The 19,517-nt window shown below is 31.2% G+C and overlaps 2 protein-coding genes and 1 long non-coding RNA gene across 8 annotated transcripts; 1 reads left to right on the top strand and 2 right to left on the bottom strand.

Annotated features, from left to right (window-relative positions):
- Positions 1 to 2,661: 2,661 nt before the first annotated feature.
- LOC105425536 (SEC14-like protein 2) lies at positions 2,662 to 17,297 on the top strand. Of its 5 annotated transcripts, none has more exons than XM_089084051.1 (11): positions 2,662 to 3,066; positions 4,009 to 4,173; positions 10,701 to 10,770; positions 11,506 to 11,549; positions 13,602 to 13,719; positions 14,955 to 15,164; positions 15,278 to 15,358; positions 15,982 to 16,181; positions 16,441 to 16,583; positions 16,699 to 16,853; positions 16,923 to 17,297. In XM_089084051.1, exons 2-11 carry the CDS (start codon positions 4,129 to 4,131, stop codon positions 17,027 to 17,029), a joined length of 1,173 nt encoding a protein of 390 aa, XP_088940177.1. In that variant the 5' UTR covers positions 2,662 to 3,066; positions 4,009 to 4,128; the 3' UTR covers positions 17,030 to 17,297. The 5 variants fall into 5 exon arrangements, with proteins under 5 accessions (XP_088940177.1, XP_088940174.1, XP_088940175.1 ...); XM_089084048.1 differs by having other exon boundaries at positions 2,662 to 3,098; XM_089084049.1 differs by having other exon boundaries at positions 2,662 to 3,379.
- LOC148934690 (uncharacterized) lies at positions 7,755 to 10,798 on the bottom strand. Its single transcript, XR_016141139.1, has 3 exons — positions 10,679 to 10,798; positions 8,522 to 8,597; positions 7,755 to 8,414 (listed from the first exon to the last, which is right to left on the bottom strand). It is a non-coding gene; the product is annotated as an uncharacterized LOC148934690 (long non-coding RNA).
- LOC105425498 (thioredoxin domain-containing protein 17) lies at positions 17,286 to 19,359 on the bottom strand. Of its 2 annotated transcripts, XM_011636300.3 has the most exons (4): positions 19,188 to 19,359; positions 18,938 to 19,111; positions 17,761 to 17,842; positions 17,286 to 17,629 (listed from the first exon to the last, which is right to left on the bottom strand). In XM_011636300.3, exons 2-4 carry the CDS (start codon positions 19,080 to 19,082, stop codon positions 17,473 to 17,475), a joined length of 384 nt encoding a protein of 127 aa, XP_011634602.1. In that variant the 5' UTR covers positions 19,083 to 19,111; positions 19,188 to 19,359; the 3' UTR covers positions 17,286 to 17,472. The 2 variants fall into 2 exon arrangements, with proteins under 2 accessions (XP_011634602.1, XP_011634601.1); XM_011636299.3 differs by lacking the exon at positions 19,188 to 19,359 and having other exon boundaries at positions 18,938 to 19,181.
- Positions 19,360 to 19,517: the final 158 nt, after the last annotated feature.

Below are 19,517 nucleotides of genomic sequence, written 5' to 3'. Positions count from 1 at the left end.
GCGTTGTCGTTTGCATAATCATTTTACAACTCGAAGAAATCATATAACATCGAGGAAAACCAGCCGGCTGAATTTCGCGTCGTATTATTTGAATCGTTGAATTGCTCGACGCATTTATCTGAAAATTTCGAATGGTTGAATTCGCGGTGTAAAAATCAAATCGTCGAATAGTACTCGACTGAGCTCGATGTTCAATGTAAAAGTATCCACATCTAACGACAGATAACGCCACCAGCTGCGTGCATGATACCGTTGCAATTTAATGATTCTCGTTACGTAGAGGATAACGGATTATGCAGCTTCAGCGGAAGTAGCACAAAGAAAATAAGATATATGCAACGAATGACTAAAAATCAAGTTAACGAGATCAATTAGGGGCGGATCACTCCTTATCAATCCATTTCTATCTTTTGTGCTCGTAATAAATTATTTCTGTGGCGTGTGTTCTGCCGCACTAAGCCAAAAAAAACAAATTTGGATTAATTTCAAAAAAGAAATCTCTATGTTACCGTAGACTCACTATTAACCCAGATAACAAACTAACGCCGTTTGTCGTCATTTTGACAAGATTTAACGTCATTTTGACGTTGTGCGAATTACTATATTAACGAAAATATATATTAACGGAAAGATTTCTGGCAGTCACCTAATTTCAAATATAAATTTGATTGTGAAATCTCTCTCTCTCTCTCTCTCTCTCTCTCTCTCTCTCTCTCTCTCTCTCTCTCTCTCTTTCTCACTCCTATTTATTTTTCTCCTTCTTCTTTTTGCAACATATCGTACGGTGCATTTTTGCACTTTGGTATTTTAGCTCACGTTAACAAAAAAATAAATCCAGTCACAAGCCTTTAAAAATATTGCGTATATCAGTAATTGTACTTCGCCAGTATAATGACCAATCGTAATCGCAATTTTACGAGTATCGATTAATTGGGCCAATTGTTTGATCATTTCTTTTTTTTTTTTTCCTTTTGTCGCGTCGGTCTAGTAAACGCCGCGTTCGGAGAATTTCGATCGCTATTGAATTAATGAAACGCGCAGTGGCGTTTCGTTTCTTTCGCGCTCGCGATGCCGCCTCACGTCATCGTAAAAGCGTCACGGAGCTTTGAGTTAGTTATCCATTATTCGTAGAACCGACCGGAAAATCTTTTGTCTGCGTGGAGATTAAGTCTGAATCTTCCGTTACGGAGAATTCATGTGATTACATACGAAATGAAAGCGAAATGAGAAATACGATTACGTCGCCGCCCAGCTTGTCGAACATTAAGTCGACCTTGAAGCTGTTCGAGTCGCCTGTTACAACATCTCCCACGTGTAGAGATTCAATATGAATTTTTTTTTTTTATAATAAACGCGAATCTCTCGGATTAAAAATTCACCGGCCAAAAATTCCACAGTCTTGATTCCTGAACGTTGCTATACGATCATACAATAAATTTATGAACTTAAAACTAGTCTTGATTTTAATTTTAGATTAACGGCTTCTACACAGAACGCTCGCGCTTAACATTCTGAATTCAGATTACAGATTTTTTGAGATACATTTCTGATATATGGCACAGTAGAATAATTCTGTAACTTCGAAGTTGTAGTGAATCAGATGAAAATGCAATTCATTGCTATCTCGCACGCCGCACGTGCAGAGATTTGAGAATAACGAAACAAAGAACAAGATATATATATATATATATATATATATATATATTTATAAGTAGATCGGAAACAAAGCAATCAACATCGCTCATCTCGAGATTAGAGTTGTAAGAATACTAGGCCAGTGCGACGACGTACGAAAAGACGCGGATGTTCCTTCGAGAGATAGCGACGCACACAGAGATCAAAATCAATCGCCAGAAGATATCTGCGTCGAGATAGATCTGATTTCCTGCCGGTGATAAAGACTGAATTGAGAGTAAAAAATTAATTAAAATTTAAAATGAAGTTAGTAATATACGATGTAATGTGTAAATGAAGTTAGTAATAAAAAATCATAAGCGGTTTTTAAATATCAGGAAACTAAAGACATAAATAGACAATATAAAAAAGTTATTATGATCATGACCAGTTTTCATTTTCCGATTAAATTGATTGATGATTTACACTTAACCTGATGATAATATAAAAATTTTCTTTTTCTATTTATGATTAATCGCCGAACCTGACGATTTTGTAGTGGTTTGTAGTGGTAATTTTAAAAGTTAATCATCAGGTTAATGATTTAATATCACAGGTAAAAAAAAAAATCACAATTTTTATATTATCACCGGGTTAAATCTAAACCATAGGTTAACTATGGTGATGAAAAACCGGATTTAAGTATTGCGAGGAATTCGAACTCGGGATTTTTCCCGAGTTCGAATTCCATAGTCAGTTTCGTTAATTTCACCTACAATAACAACACGCGCTCGCATCCGGTTCAAAAGACAACCAGTATCAGCAAGGAACCGGTCGGTCGGACAACAGGCAAGAGGTGCCCCAGAGCCAGGATTATCGCGGTGTGATCGGTGACCGAACCGCGGAGAGGTCATCGCCAGTTATACGCGCCTTTTCCTTCACGAGCTCCATCAGCTCGCCGAGAGCGAGCGACGTCGCGAGGATGACAAAGTTGGCCGGCGGATGCTGCCCCCGTCATGGTGGGGCGTCGGCCCTCTTGGAAACTTGCCATCTCCGAGAACGAGCCGATACCATCATTCCTCTAGTGCCACTCGTCCCGCGACGTCGATACACCTATCTCACCTCCATAGCGCGATCGAGTGTTCTCGAGTGAAGGCAGACGCGACGCGTGCGAGCGGGGCGCACGCGAGTAGACACGCAGAAATCGCGGTCACCGCGACGGACACCTGTTGCGGCATCGATCTGGGCACAGTCGACGCCGAGCAGTCGCGATCGCGAGGTCCGGCTGGATTCCGCGGTGGTTCGTGTGTGAATAAACACCGAGTGGATAAACATAAACATAATCCGATAAATACGTATCACCGTGCAGCGAAGAGCGGGTTTCATCGACGCGGTTCTGTTTTTGAATTTAACGCGGGCTTTCGGTATCGCGTTTTTTTTTTTTCGGATACGGTGAGCGTCAGGGGGGGATGCGCTCGGGAACGGTAATTTGAATAATAAATCGGAAAATGTTGATGAGAAATGTGTAAAAAAAGAAAAAAGGAGAGACAGAATGTTTCTTTCTTTATAATTGATTTTTTGCGATTTTGTTTTATCTGATATATGTATTATCATTTGACAACTGACAGTGAAATAACTCGACGGAAAAAACAGTTTTATTTCTTTAGGATATAATAGAGTTTTTTTCCATCTTTCTTACGATTAGATATTGCTTTGTCTTATGATATTGTTTTTTATCTATGGTACCGATATTATAATGCTAAAAGTGATTATCAGTAATTATATTGGTTTACTGTGGCATATAATCATTTGTTACACAAAACATAGTTAGCTATTACTATTTATTTTTTGTATTTATTTTGTGTATTAATGTGACTTAAATATAGTGATGAGCGGCAATCATTAACAGTAATTTATCTACGTGGCATAATAAAATATGAATGTTATCAGCTATTTTATAACGCTCAAAAGTTTATCATATGTCATAATTGAAAAAAATATTAATACAAATATTAATGTTTTTATATTTGAAATTTTAATATATTTTGAATTAATTTAATATTTACAGAGATAATATAACTAATTAATTAACATTTAAAATAATTAATTCCCTTAATTTTCAATATCCATTAAAAGTAATCAAGAATCGTTTTCTAAAATTTTGATTTTAATTATAAATATCATGTATGTTATTAATGAAAAATTCATATATCTATAATTTAAAGATGATAAATATATACATTGCTTTATATAATTTTTTTAAATAGAAATATATCAGGTACATTATTTGGACAGTAGCAAGAGATGTAAAAAATACATGCAAAGATATATTATAATATGACAAATATTAAGATTTGTAACGTGATTAGACATATTTATCTCTTTATCTTGTAGATACGAGAATCGGCTACAGATTATACGAATTTAAAGAAATTTGACGACTCAGTCAACGAGCCAAAAAAACAACAAAATTAAAATTAAATCGTTAACAGAGTGCATTCGTTAACAGTAAAAATGTCGTTAAAACTAGCGGACGATCAGCGATTTGCATTAATGAAGGTAAGTCCTGAAATATAATTTATTTTATATTTATGAAATATAATTTATTTTATATTTATGAAATATAATTTATTTTAGAAAAAAAGAAAAAGAAAAAAGACGAGATTTCCGTGAAACGCTTAGAATAGGCGACGACAATGTTATTATTTACAATTTTTTACGTTTCTTTTCTTTTGCTGAAAAATATTTTTTATCATAAATAATATATTAAAAACAATTAAGCTTTTAATCATTTATTAGATTTATATCAAACTAATTTCAGTACGTACTATTAGGCATGATATATAAAAAGCATATTTTTGTTGCATATACAGGCAAGAAAAAAATATATTTTGCGTTTAATTTTTTTATTACGAATAATATCTATGAATATTTTTATAATATATAATCAGCGGAGCACATTGTGTGATGATTAAAAAGAGGGAAAGAACAGATTTAAACAGATTAATTACAAAGTAAAAAACATTTGTGAGGATTTGTGAAAGTTCAAACAACTGTCGTTGACTTTTAAATTCCCATAAATTCTCACATCGAAAGTTCAATGATTCTATGAGTTAATATTAATCATACATTCTCAGAGTGCGTGTTATTGGTACTTGCAGTCGAACAAAGATATCGCTTCTACTTTCTTTTAATGATAAACGGCAGAGCGATTTGAAATAATAAAATTTCTTGTTCATTAAACGTGAAGAATATGTAAAGAACAAGTAAATATTTAATTATTAAAATTTTTTTCTGAACTTTTTCTGAACCAGATCTTATTTTCATAATGAACTGAATAAGTGTTTTTTGAAATAAAAATGCAAATATCATGACGCTGATATTTAAATAAAATGCAAAAAAACTTATGTAATTATTATGTAACACTATTATGTAACACATCGATAGAATTATGCATTTTTTTATTATTTATAAGTTTCTTATTTTTTTTATTATTTTACGTTTAATTTTTACGTAAAAATTATAGGGTAATATTGTATGAAAAGTACCATTTATCTGTGGAAAATTGTAAATTTTCTTTAATCCAACCTGAGACAGTTCAAAAATATTCATTACATTGACAAGAATATCAATATTTCAAATACAAGTCGGACAATATATAGTTACAATATTGTTATAATTTTTGTTAATTATCATGTTAAAGATTGACATTTGTATACCTGATAAATTAATATGTTGTTGAAAGTTCTTATTAAAATGCAAATTGATCTGCGATTTGAATATCTAACAAAAATCATGTTAAAAAATACGTAATTTTTTTTAAACATTTAATTTTCTTTTTCTAGACCAGACAGAAAAAAATAAATACTAAGTAAAGAGAGATTTGATTTAATGAGCAATTTTGACACAAAAATTGATAGAAGATACTAAATAGAATAATAGAAGATACTAAAAATAGCAAACTTTTAATAGAGATAAACTAGATAGAAGTAGATAATAATTTAGAAATAATTTTTTTTATTGAAATAAATGCTTAAAAGGAAAGCAAATTTAATTAAAAGGTGTTATACTGATAAACTTTACTAACCGAATTAACGTAAAAATAAATGCAATATAAGAATGCTTATAAGATGCTTTTAAGAATACATCTGAATACATTTTACACGCAAGAAGTCCGTACTGTTCAACAGGCTGTTTCAACGGGTTGCACAAGGAGTATTACTGATATCCTTGAAAGAAATTATATCCATTACAACGGTTTGAGAAAGATTTTCTCAGAGGGACCTGGTTAATCCAGTTTTACCCCGACACATTTCTCAACACGATTACATTTCTCAATACGATTAAGAATTTCATTATGCGCGATACGCCATAAAGACTTCAATGCGCGTAAAAAGATTGTACTGTACTGCTTTTGCAATCTCGTGATCATTCACCTCCGATATCTCGAACGGACAGCTGAGCTATTTATTTCAAGCAGCGAGATGCAGCGGATCGCGAAGAGATGGAATTTTCCGATTGCGGACGTGAGAAATGAGCTTCCGATTTGCGATCTAAGTTCTTGTTCCTATATGCTACATCGACTCATTTAAATCAATCGAAATTCATCGAAAAGAAACGAGATAAAAAAAAAAACCATGATTCGGTGTCAGCTTCGACAACATTCTCTGTTTATATAGAATTGTCCGACTTATTAGGAATTTTTTCATCAAATTGAGAAAGCCATCGCGAATAAAAAAGAAAGGTGGGGGGGGGGACGTAATGTATGCATGGAAAGATTTATTAACCTGTCTGGTTTCAATTAACTTGCATTTATTCCAATTATCGGATGACTAAGTTAAATTCGTTACTTTTCCTCTCGCCCTGATCGAAAATGTATACCACCGATAACAAACGACACGGCGACACTTTCATCATGGCTGCGAATAATCGGGCACACGCGAATCTCGCGACGACACACTTAAAAAGGGTCCTTGATACATGTGTAAAATCCTCCATCATGAATTGCGACATCGGATGCGTGCAAAAATAAACGAACTATCTCTCGCAGCGCGTAAAAAGTCCCTCGACTCGGATGAAGCAACGATACGAAATACCGTAGACACGTTTGTAGTAATTTGCAGTAAAAGTTATTAGCTCAGTGGACAGGTAGAGTAAGCATGAAAATGATCGCGTCGAGGGAAATGCAAATCTTAATAAATGCACCGTTGATTTTACAAACGATATTCGCAATTAGCGGTTTGCCGAGGTATTTCTGCACGGTGACATGTTTGGCATTTCACAGAAATCGCGAACGATTAAGTGAACGTAATGTGAAATGAAATAAAATATTAACTTTGTAAAATTAAATAACTAAAAAGATAGAGATGGAAATTGGACATTGATGATTTGCCGCAAGGTACGAGGAACTTTCACGCAAATAAATTGTATAACAACGGAACGTACAACCGCTTTTGTTTAAAAAAAAAAAAACTATCATAATTAATTACGTAAACTATAAATTGTACGTACTCTCACTACATTTTCGTGAAATGTAAAAGAGATACTCGGTGCTATTATTTATCGTTAATTCTGTATTAAACGCACGCACGATGTTTTTGTCAGATGTTCAACGCAAATGTGACGTCAGCGTTTACAAGACTGCGAGTATATTTTATTTAATTTCATTATCTTTTTAAGATCGCGCGTGCATTAAAGAAATAAAAACTTAGATTTCTAGTATTTCCAAATCTCGCCGTCTGTAAATATCTCAATTTGCAATTTGTTGCATTAACAAAACGGTAATTCTATACTCATGTATTACAAATTCTCAGTCTTACATTATTATTTATTACATTATTATTTGTTATATTGCGAATTGAAATGAGGAAAAATTTTCTCAATTCCTCGAAATAATAACAATGGTTGATAATCGACAAAAAGTATTCGTATTTTTCTCCGTTTTAACGTAAGATCATAATATATAATCGTCATTTCATGAAATGTAATGATAATAAAGATGCACGATGTTATCATTTATTGTTGATTCTAAGGAAAACACGCACGATGTTTTTTGTCGATATATTTAATGCGCATGATGTCAACTACAAGACTGAACTCGTATTTTATTTAAGATTAATTTCTTTAATTTTATTTTGATATTTGATATTTGTTAAATTTGATTTTTATCTTTATTACTTAATAGCCTTTTAATAACTTTTCAATAATGAAGCTACTACAGCTCAAAATAAATTATAACAAAATGTCGCTTCTTCGTAGAACTCTGATACTTTCTACTAGACTGCGATATTTTACGCAGTAACGATGATTTTTTTTCCAAACAAGCGTTTTGTAGTTTATCCGCGAGAAAGTTCCTCGCACTTTGTAATAAATCCTTATATTCTAATCTGTTACTACTTTTAATGATTCTTATTCTCGGTGCAAAAAGCGACGCAAATTTTATTCGAGAACAATCGCCACACTTTTACTTTTCACGCTATCGCTATCGTTCTACAGTAAGTAAGTCCCCGCTACAGTCGACCATGACGCAGATCAAACTCACGTGACCTTTATTCAATATTCAATAAATCTTCATAAATAAACGCATTTGTTAGCATGAAAATGTAGGCGTTCTGAAAATGTTTGTCTTTCTTGAATTGCATTGTGCGATTAATAAAAAGAGAATAAAAAAATGTGACCACATTGATAGCATCTGCAGATTCTAGCAGATTCTATCGGTTTCTTCGATTAGTCTTTCATGCTCGACACATTATGAATCCATAAGAGGAAAAAACTTTTCGGTCAATATGAGTGTTGAGTGTCTGTAAGATAATACATTAAACTGCTTGATATATATATATATATATATGATTACAAATGTAAACAAATCCAAGGTTTCTTCATAAGAGGAACTGATTTACTCACTAACCTATAAACCATGTTGATTCTCTTGCTTCTCTCTGTGTCCTTTTTCCATTCTTATTTACCAACAAATGAGATCAATGCTGTAATAATCATTTTATGACGTAAGATCGGTATAAACTTTCACCGGTTATTAGACGAAAAATGGTAAATTTGCTTTGAAATAACTATCAGTAATTTGTAACATATAATTAGTAACATTTTCAGCTCGAGCTATTTCTTAAGAGGAATTTTCGTATCTAACTGCTGCTCTACGTAAGCTTTAATCTCGTTGAACTATCAAGTTTCTACTAATAACTACCTTACTACCCTTCATTCCGCACTTACAGGAGAATGTTTCCAACTATAAATCGCACAATAATGCCAAACCTAGATCTTAAACAGAGATCTCGTGACGAGATAAAGAAATTTGATAACCGAGATCGGCGTTTGAAAAAAAAAATGATTACTCTCATTCTTATTCTCGAAAAAAATTTTTTTTTTATTTTTATTTTATTTTATTTTTATGAAACTGTAATAACAAGACCTCTCACAATATATATGAATTATATATTTCAAATTACGTAACATTACATGTTTATTATTTTTATTTTGTTTGTTGGTTCTATTATTTTTATCGGTGTAATTTACAAATTTTCCGCGATATTAATATACAATCAAAAAAAAAACTAAATCACACTTTGTTAAAAAAGTTAGAATGATAAATGAAACATGCTAATAATTGATATATAATTAAAATTTTGTGTTTATTTTATATTTGCTTGTGCTCGGAAGGATTGCTTAAATATATTTTATTAAATAAATTTTTTTGTTTTAATTGTCAAAAAAAAAGAAATTTGTGTAAGTTTTGACATCATTTTGCAGTTTACATTTAGAAATATTTTTTTATTAGAAATCAAGTTTGACAAATGTCAAGAATTAATAATTGCGCAAGTGATTTTATTAGGGAAAACATAAGAATTACATTGATTTGATGGCAGAATAACAGATATCAATTCATCTTTCTTTTTTTAATTTTTTTTTTATCGCGAATACTTCACTATTAAACACATCCATTCTACACAATTTCCACATGTACATAAATAAATTCAAAACTAGTATTATTTTAAAATCTTGAAATAATCATATTATAAATAATCATTAAATGTGATATAATGTCATTTAAAATTAAAATATCATAGATATGCGTTAAAAAATAAGAATTGATAATGATTTCAATGTTTACGCAATAAAGTAAGAAAAAATTCAAATCATTTGAGCAATAAAAAAAACCAGTTAAGCAATCATTTGCAAAAGTGTAAAAATAAATCAACTGACTAATAAAGAAAATTGACATCGGCACAAATATATAAATAAATTAGTTTATAAGCTCACGATTCCAAAAATTATATGTGATTTTATTTTTAATTGCCTGTAATTATCAAATGTTTGTTTATTATATATTTATTTATGTGAACGCACGTCGTACAGTCGCTTTATAAAAAAATGCAACTTTATCTTAATAAAGTATATTTAAAAAAAAAAATGACGTATACGAAATATGCATATTAATGTTATCGCCAAGCTCTGCACTCTTCGTGATTGCCTATGAATTTAAGTGAAAGTAGACGTAGATTGCATTTCTATTGGGATTCCCTTTTAATAATAATGTAACAAGTTAATAAAGACCCTCTCTCGTGTCAGAGACAACATCAATAATTACAGAAACTGACAAGGAAATTTCACTTCCTCGCATAGAACGTGATATACGACGATATATGTTTCCTCTTAAATTATGATTGATTATTGCGTTTATAAAAACTATAAAAACTCTCTATAAAAAAATATATAAAAACTCTATAAAAACTCTCCTTGCCGTTGGGGCAAGGGAAAAGGAAGAAAATTCACTTTGCTAGACAATAAATAAGAATAAATAAACGTTTAAAAAAAAAAAATGAGAGTTTCTTCATATAAAACCAAATACATTTTCACATTAATAAAAGGTGCATCGTGCACTTGAAAATAAATTTCATCTTTCGTGACTCAAAAATCATCATTGCAAGTGACGTGATTCACGCTGAAGTACCGGGCTAAAATCGCGCAACCATATGACTATCGGACGCGCTTTCAACAATAATATATTGTATAATATATAAAAAAAAAAGTTAAAAAAAAGTTTTTATACTTTGTCTTTTCTTGTTTCGCAGTTCCGACGGTCCGTACAAGATATCATACAGCCGCACCATGATGACCACTTTCTGCTTCGCTGGTTGAGAGGTATGGCCCGGTCTCCTGCTACTCCTTGATAATTAATACCAACAATTAATACCATCCGAGGAAACATGCTCGGTTATTCGGATAAATATTATTTGTCGTTATGTGTACACAGCGTAGTCACGCTAGTAGTCGTGAGAGATATTCGACGTTACTCGAACTGTTTATTGTCTCTTGCCTGCTTCTGATTGTAACGCGTTTCAAAACCGGTATATAGCGAAATTTATTAAACTGTTTTGAAACAGAGCTACGAAAAAACATGGAAGAGATTATCGGTTATTAACTATTTCCCAGGATTTTTAGTCACGCGAGATGCCGTAAGACTTGTGTGACTGCCAGTGAACAATGAACATTCGCATAATACTTTTTTTTTTTAACAATGTTAACAATGCGTGCATAATTAAGATCTATCTATTTAAATGGAATAATAAAGCGGCACATCTGTTGTGTCGCATTAGCATTATACTTTTTATTATATTATTATTATTTTATTATATTTTTTATGTTACATAAATTTTATTGTATTTGCAAATCATTCTAGGAAATGCGTCGATACTATTATTAGCCTTGTTTAAAACTGTTGTTGACGTTTTTAAAAATTATACTAAATTACACTAATACTATAGATATAGTGGACAATCTTTTTCTTCAAAATTTCAATTTTCATATAAATATATCATAAAATATTACGTTATGTGCAAGTGTTTAAATAAATTCGTATTTTACTTTTTCTTTTAGCGAGAAAATGGGATCCCATCGCAGCGGAAAAAATGCTGAGAGACGTAAGTAATTATGCCTGAAACGTGAGCGATTTAAGATATTGCATATCTTATATTATATTCCTACGTTCTCTCTTTGTTTATAAATAAAACGCGTGTGTATACACACACACACACACACACACACACACACACACACACACACACACACACACACACACACACACACACACACACACACACATATATATATATATATCTTATGCGATTTTCGGGCGCCGATTACGTATTATGTCGGGACCTCGTTCCTGCAGATTAGGACTTACTATTCGTATCATCATACAAAACGCAGGCGAATTTAATTGAGAAAGTCTGGTGAAACACGTTCCGGATACGGAAGCCTTTTAAATTTCTCTGCCACGTGAATTACTCGCGAGCCATTAAATATTAACGCGGCAGGCGTAAACTTACCGAGAGTCGCGTCACAGCTCGTTGCATCCTGAAACCTAACTTCTTTTGTCTCGTCTCGATGAGAAATTTTCATTTACGTATCTCTGGAATTGAGAGAATGCCACTCAGGAACGTCAATAGGCATCTCAATCCATCTTCTTCTAACCAACAGACACATATTGTTTCAAAAGTGTCATAAATTAAACAAAGGCAAATCGATAATTCTAAGTTATAAATTTCCTCTCATAAAAATTTCTTGATTTAACATTAATAAAAATGTATAAATATTGCATATATGTTATATTTAATTTTATATATATATATATATATATATAAAACAATAATAATATATAATATAAAATATATAACATATTTTATTGTTATATGTAACAATAAAAAAATATATAAAATAAATTTTGTATCTATTTTGCAAGAAAATATTTATTGCGAGGTGAAAACGATAAAAGCTGTATCTTTTTACATAAGTGACGATAGAAATGATTTGCTAGCGTCATTCACAGTAATCGCAGTTCATTCTCGCGTAGATAAATGAGAAAAGTACCCTTTCGAGTACACATCGGATGTTGGAGGATTATGTCGTCGACAGTTCCGTTTTTTTTTATTCTCAAAGATGTTTTATATGAAATAGAAAGTTGTTCTCCAACGTACGTGCCATTTTGTAAGTCGAAAGTAATGTGCCGATTCCGCGAAGCATGTTCGAAGCCAGCATCTGCAGTCTCGTTTAGTAAGGTTTCACGATGATTGAAAACCGTAGATCTATAATGTGGCTAAGGCATTCTTCGGGTAATGACTTTTTCACTTTCTAGTCTGCACAAAACCCTGAAATTGTTAACTGCAATCGTGAGAAATGTTTCGTGCATCTTCGGTTTCCGAATGGTCGTCTTTCTAGTGACTAAAGTCGTTCCAATGGAACATGTTATACCGTAACATATACCTACATGCCACGTTACTTTACACAGATATTCTTTACCCAGAAACATTAAAACAGCACAAAAAATCAAATTTATTCTGGACTTCACCACAGACAAAATATTTAGCTAAGATAAATGTGTAATATTTTATTCATTAAATTTAAATGTATTTTTTATTTATTTATGTTGTAATCTAAATATTTCAAAAGGAACATAATTACAAAATTGTATAAAATTTTTTTTTATTAACGTCGTCAATTTATTTAAAATGTAACATAACTTATTTTTTTTGTTATATTTTATTTCTTGCGACCGATAATCAACTAACGTATTTAGATTCTGATTAAGTCTATCTTTCTTATATAAGAGAAATTCAACTTTCACAATTAATACAAATGACATTTTTAGAAGAAAAATAAAAAAATTTCACGAAAATATTTTATAGGTCGCATTGTAATGTATTCTCTCTGTTACATTTTCCTTCTTTAATTTCAAGCTGTCGCGCAAGAAATAAGAATGGTAAAAGAATCTTCCGATTAGATTTTTAGATATATAAAAATAATGGTACATACATATAGATCTTACAATAAGATATTTAAGATACGCGTATATCAATATAGTACATCAGAATTTTATATAAAAAATCCAAATTAATAATTTTGATTACAGCATTATTATCTTTTACGATAATAAAATAGAGATAAGCATTTTTATAGAAAATATTTATTTATAGTCAATGGAATGGCGCAAACAATGGGATGCTGATAATTTATGTAATTGGGATATACCTGAAGGAATAAAAAATTATTTGCCTTACGGATTAAGCGGATTCGACAAAGACGGAGCACCAGGTAAAGTTTCTTTTATTAAAGTCAATATCGAACATTTCTTCGAAATCATAAATCTGAGAATTACTTTATTGATACGTTTAAATAATACCTTACTCAATAATGTCTTAATTATTATTGTGAAAAGCATGCATATTAATTAAACAAGAAAAAGAGAGAAAATTGTTCAAAATAATAATAATCGATAATAATAATCGAAAGACATATATTAAATGCGCTAATATTTCTTTACAAAATTGAATGATACAAAATTGAAGAATAAAATTGAATGACACTGATGTAATTATAGTGAAAGTTCGTCCGATACCTTGTATGTTTCTGCCTCGTTTAATGTCACATAGAATCTTATAATTAAAGGTCTACAACTTTCGATATTTTAATATAACAAGTGGTCAAGGTTTTCGATTATTTCAAAAGTATCCTTTTCTTTCATATGAAGTGTGTATGTGTGTGTGTGTGTGCGCGCGCGCGCGCGCGTACGTGCGTGCGTGCGTGCGTGCGTGCGCGTGCGCGCGTGTTACATATATAAAATGTATATGTACGATAAAGACCATGACCGCAATTTTATACTGCTCCGAAATATAATATTTCTTTCAATTAAATCTCTGATTTTTTTACAGTGAGAAATATCATTTTAAGTCAAATGTTCGTAGTGTTCTAATTAATTTTGTTATTTAGAAATATTATTGAAAGTTATTATAAAAATTTAATGTTTATTACATCAAATTTTATTTGTTAGCAAGATTTTTTTTTTATAAAAATTGTATTCCTAAAAGAATACATATTTGAAAGGGGATTATAATTTAACTGTCATTATTTAAATGTACTAATAAATTTTTATTATTAAATATTATCGGAATTTCTGTTTTATTGTTCAATGTCAATCTTATTTATTTTATTTTTATTCGTGAATTTTATTCATTTTTTTATAAAAAACATACTTTAATATTTTTATATGTAGAACAATAAGATAAATCAATTAGTCATAAAGAAGACAACACCCTTGTTTTAAAAAATTATACAATATATATATATATATATATATATACACACACACACACATACATATATTGCATAATTTTTTAAAACAAGAATGTGTCTTCTTTGTGATTAATTGATTTATCTTATTGTTCTACATATAAAAATATTAAAGTATGTTTTTATACCCTCCCCCCCCCCCCACACACACACACACACACACACACATATATATATATATATATACATAATTTTTACAGTGATTATTGTACCATTTGCCGGTTTGGATATGTACGGAGCACTACACGTAATAACGCAAAAGGAATTCATAAAAATTATGATAAAAGTATTAGATGATTACTTAAAACTAGCCAGGGAACAAACCAAGAAGCACGGACAAGTTGCCAATCAATTATCCGTCATTTTCGACCTGGAAGGATTCAACCTTAAGCAATATTTATGGAAACCAGGTAAAAATATTTTTCATAGAATAGTTTGAGAAATGTGTCGGTACAAATGCTATTCTACTTGCATCCTACCGCTTTCTCTTCCATTGTTGTCTTATCAATGCGTACCGTTGCAGCCGGCGAGTTGATCATCATGTTTATTCAAATGTATGAGGCAAACTATCCGGAAATTTTGAAAATATGCTTTCTGATCAACGGTAAGTTTATTAAATATAATAAAATCTTGATGCACTGTTCGCATATTACAACGAAAGAATGCAGATATTTTTTGACGCTATATCTGTTTTTAAAGAACAAATCCCAAAAACATCAAAGATTCAACAGAAAGACGACAGGATAGATTTATTTTGATTGGAAATGATCACACATTTTTTCAACGCATATCTTTATAAGATCACAACGAAGAAAAAAAGATTTCCATATTACTATAGAATTTTTTTTAACGTCAATATATAACAACTTGTTATTAAAAGTCATCATTTTCGCCACTATGTGTTCTTTGGGAGGAAAAGTTTCTTTATAAAAAAAACATTTGAATATATACCAGATATTTCAGACTATTGTCAAATCGTCATTGACATCAGTAGATCATTGTTAAATCGCATAACTACATTCGTAGACTGTCCACAGGAACTTCTTTCGAGAATAATATCGATACATAATTTAAATTTTTACACAAAACGTATTGTTGAATTAAATTTAATTTAAAAAATTAACGAATAGCGATTTCTACGATTCAAAAAACTCGTAGAAATAGAATGAACTTGAGAAATAGAACTTGAGAAATTATTAACAATAGCAATTGTATGCATTGTTATAGCTCCAAGAGTATTCGCTTTTGCTTTTTCTATTGTCAAAAAGTTTATGGATGACTATACATTATCGAAAATACAAATCTACAAAGCCGACCCAGCAAAATGGCAAGCAGCTCTTCTTAAAGTTATACCCAAGGACCAACTACCTGCTTATTATGGTGGAACGTTAAAAGATCCAGATGGCAATCCCAAATATACTACAAAAGTAATAGTTCAATTAGTTTTTTAAATTATATACACAAGTATAAAACATTTGGGAACTAGAAATGTTTTTAAATAAAAATAATATCTCTCTCTTTAAATTAAAAAAAAAAAAAATTCTAAAATCGGTGAATTTGATTTTTTATTGCAATTTTTATATTTTATTGAAATTTATTGATTTTGAAGTAATAAATTTATTTTATTCCCTTTAAAATATGTGTTGCATTCTATATCGAGGCATGATAGCCGAAAATTGTTATCAGATTTGCCAAGGAGGAAAAATACTTAAAGAATTATACGCCAACAATATGGACAAGCCAAATGAGGATTATACTACCGTTACTGTTCGAAAAGGAGGAAAGTTAGAATTTGACATTTCTGCACCCGAAGTGGGTTCCATTTTAAGGTAACGAATATTTTAAAATGAGAGAGAGAGAGAGAGAGAGAGAGAGAGAGAGAGAGAGAAGTGCGTACATATGTATGAAAGGGATGTTCTTCTCAACTCTGATATTCTTGTTTAGTTGGGAATTCCGAAGCGAGGGTCATGACATCAAATTTGGAATTTTAAAAAAGGATGTAACCAATGGTACGAAAACGGAAGTTATACCTATCCATAGAGTTGCGTCCCATCAATCGGACGAAATTGGACTATTGACTTGTGAAACTGTGGCAACCTGTAAGCTCAGAAACTCGAACAGCACATCACATAATGGTGACATCACTTAAATATCTTTTTTTTTTTCAGATTCTATTGTTTTCGATAATACTTACAGTTTTCTAAGGAATAAGAAAGTTCATTATTCCGTACGTATGTTACCACCAGCGGGAGAGAAAACATCAATTATAGAATAAAATGGGTTCTTTAGGAAATTTACATCTTTATTAGTTTTTGATATTTTTAGTTATAGTTTAAAATTTCAGAGATATATCACATTAGGGCTTAGGTAATAAATTTCGATGTAAGATAAATCCTTTGTAGATATGACTTTATAGATTTGATCGCAGCATTTATCTGGCATGTATTTCCTTATCATAAAAATTACGTGGATTTTTATAGCAAATATATTATTTGTACGCAAATGAATAAAAAAGTAAGTATTTCCTACTATTTTAATTTAAATGCTCTTTACTCTTGTAATTTCAATGTCTCTTTTCAAAACACGGTAACGGAATAGATACAAAAGAATAAAGCAATAGATGATATACAACAATGTAGTTTAAAATACATTTATAATTCAAGATATGTACTTTTTATAAAAAGTACAAAAAAGATACTATACATATATCACAAAACTTCAGTCATCTTCATCTGTTAGTAACATATCGATAAGTTCAAGCTTCAGCAATTGATCACCCTCCAATCGTTTCTGAGTTCCCCATCTTGCTAGAGTTGGCAGGACCTTCAATTTGGTAACAGGATTTGTCCTAAATGGACACTTCTGATCTTTCCAGCTAGGAAAAAGTATTTCAGATTTTTAATTTATCATACTGCACTTTTTATCAATAGATAACGATTATTACACAACGATAACTGGTTTATGATCTCATACAGATAACAGATAAATTATGAAATATTCACTTACAACGGCCTATCTCCAACTTCTACTATTATTAATTGTGTCTTCTCAGATGCTGCTTCAAAACCTTTTTCGATAAATGGCTCGGCTGAAATAAAACAAAATAATATTAAGTAAATATATTAATTTAAATATCCATTAATACATCAAACTTTTACTTTTTTATTGTATAATCAAAAATATATTAATGTATATTATTAATTTAAAATCGATTAGCTTGACATATCTCAAACATATTTTCTTAAATTTTTTAATGATTCTATAGCTTTATCTAAATTCCTAAATAAAGGAAAAGAAACTTCTAATGAGTTATTTTCAATACTAACAAAAGTCTCATTTTAATCGTTGCTTCTTATTATTCACGTCGTTTTTAACATCTAGAAATCTGATGTTACTGTTAGATTCTAAAACGCGAATGAGACATATCATTTAAATAATTACGAAATAACAAAATTTAACTCAGTTTTTGCGACAACGAGTCTGCCAACAGATTCTGTAATTCATTTTTCTATTTTGGCAGATTTGACTATTCAAGATATAATTATATTTAAACAGCACATTCAGTTTTTGTAATCAATTTGTCATCGTATTCTATAATAAATTCTATAATAAATTCAATTTTTGTTGATATTTTGCAAGATTCGTTCTCAACAGATTTGACTTTCCAGACAAGTTTTTTGGGGGGATTTTCCCAACACTATGGGAGTGTTCTCAACTTGTGTCTCTTATTTCGACAATTTTATCAATTAATACTCAACTATTTAAACTGTTTTTTAAGCTTGACAATTATATTTCTTGCATATGATTTTATCTATTCTCTTAATAAATCTACGTGCAACTCTGAGCATATTAATCTCCTTTTATTAGAACTTTATGTTGTATTTTTATTTACTTTTTTATGTTCTAAGAATTTTTTCTCAATTCTTTGTTATATTGATGCTAATGAAAACTAAGTAAAATTCCAAATATTTATTATAAAAAAAAAAAAAAAAAAAAAAACATTCTTAAAATATCATGTGATTAATTTTTTTCTTAATTTGCTCGAATTTGGTCGTTAATATTTTCAAATACCAAATAATCATATTTTTTTATTTAATCTCCTGTTTTCTGATGCAGCTGCGAGGAGGCGTAACACGGAACACGAGGTATAGGTTATGTCGGTGCGTATGGAAAATTCGCTCACCTTCCACGCAATCCGGACACCAACTTTTGCCGGTGTCCGCTAACTTCGTGCCAGTATAGAGCACGTAAATCGGCTCCGTGGTCTTCAGGTCCCTGATATACTTCAGGAAGCTCTCGTATCCGTATACGTGATGACGTTGAACCATCTTTGGCGAATCGCGCCCGCCGATCGCGCCTACCAGGAAAAACGGACGTTGAACGTATGAAATTCTGTTGCACGTAGGAGGTGACCGCCTACGTTATCACGTTACCCTTTTATCTGCTTTGGAGGCATTACTATTATCGTGTGTTATCTCGCTGATAATCATCGAAACTGTATCAGTGTCAGCGAAATTGCGCTTTCGAGAATTTCCTGGGACAAAGATCCGCCGCTGGCGCATTCGATGCATCCCACGAATCGGTCGCGATTTCGCAAAATTGCACAACGCGCGTCCGTAGAGACTTATAGATACCTGTTTCGCGTGTCGCGATCTTTATTCGAGCGTATGACGCATTTGCTTTCCGAGAACTCCATACGGCTTCCCGAAACAAAGGGAGAGAAATGAATAAAGCTCCGAGACCTAAGAGAGATTTCTCGTGAG

The sequence above is a fragment of the Pogonomyrmex barbatus genome, unplaced genomic scaffold (genome assembly GCF_055798465.1).
Source record: "Pogonomyrmex barbatus isolate J1 unplaced genomic scaffold, ASM5579846v1 scaffold8, whole genome shotgun sequence".
Taxonomy (NCBI): domain Eukaryota; kingdom Metazoa; phylum Arthropoda; class Insecta; order Hymenoptera; family Formicidae; genus Pogonomyrmex; species Pogonomyrmex barbatus.
Note: the sequence above shows the minus strand (reverse complement) of the source record. Positions and strands in the feature narration are given on the sequence as shown.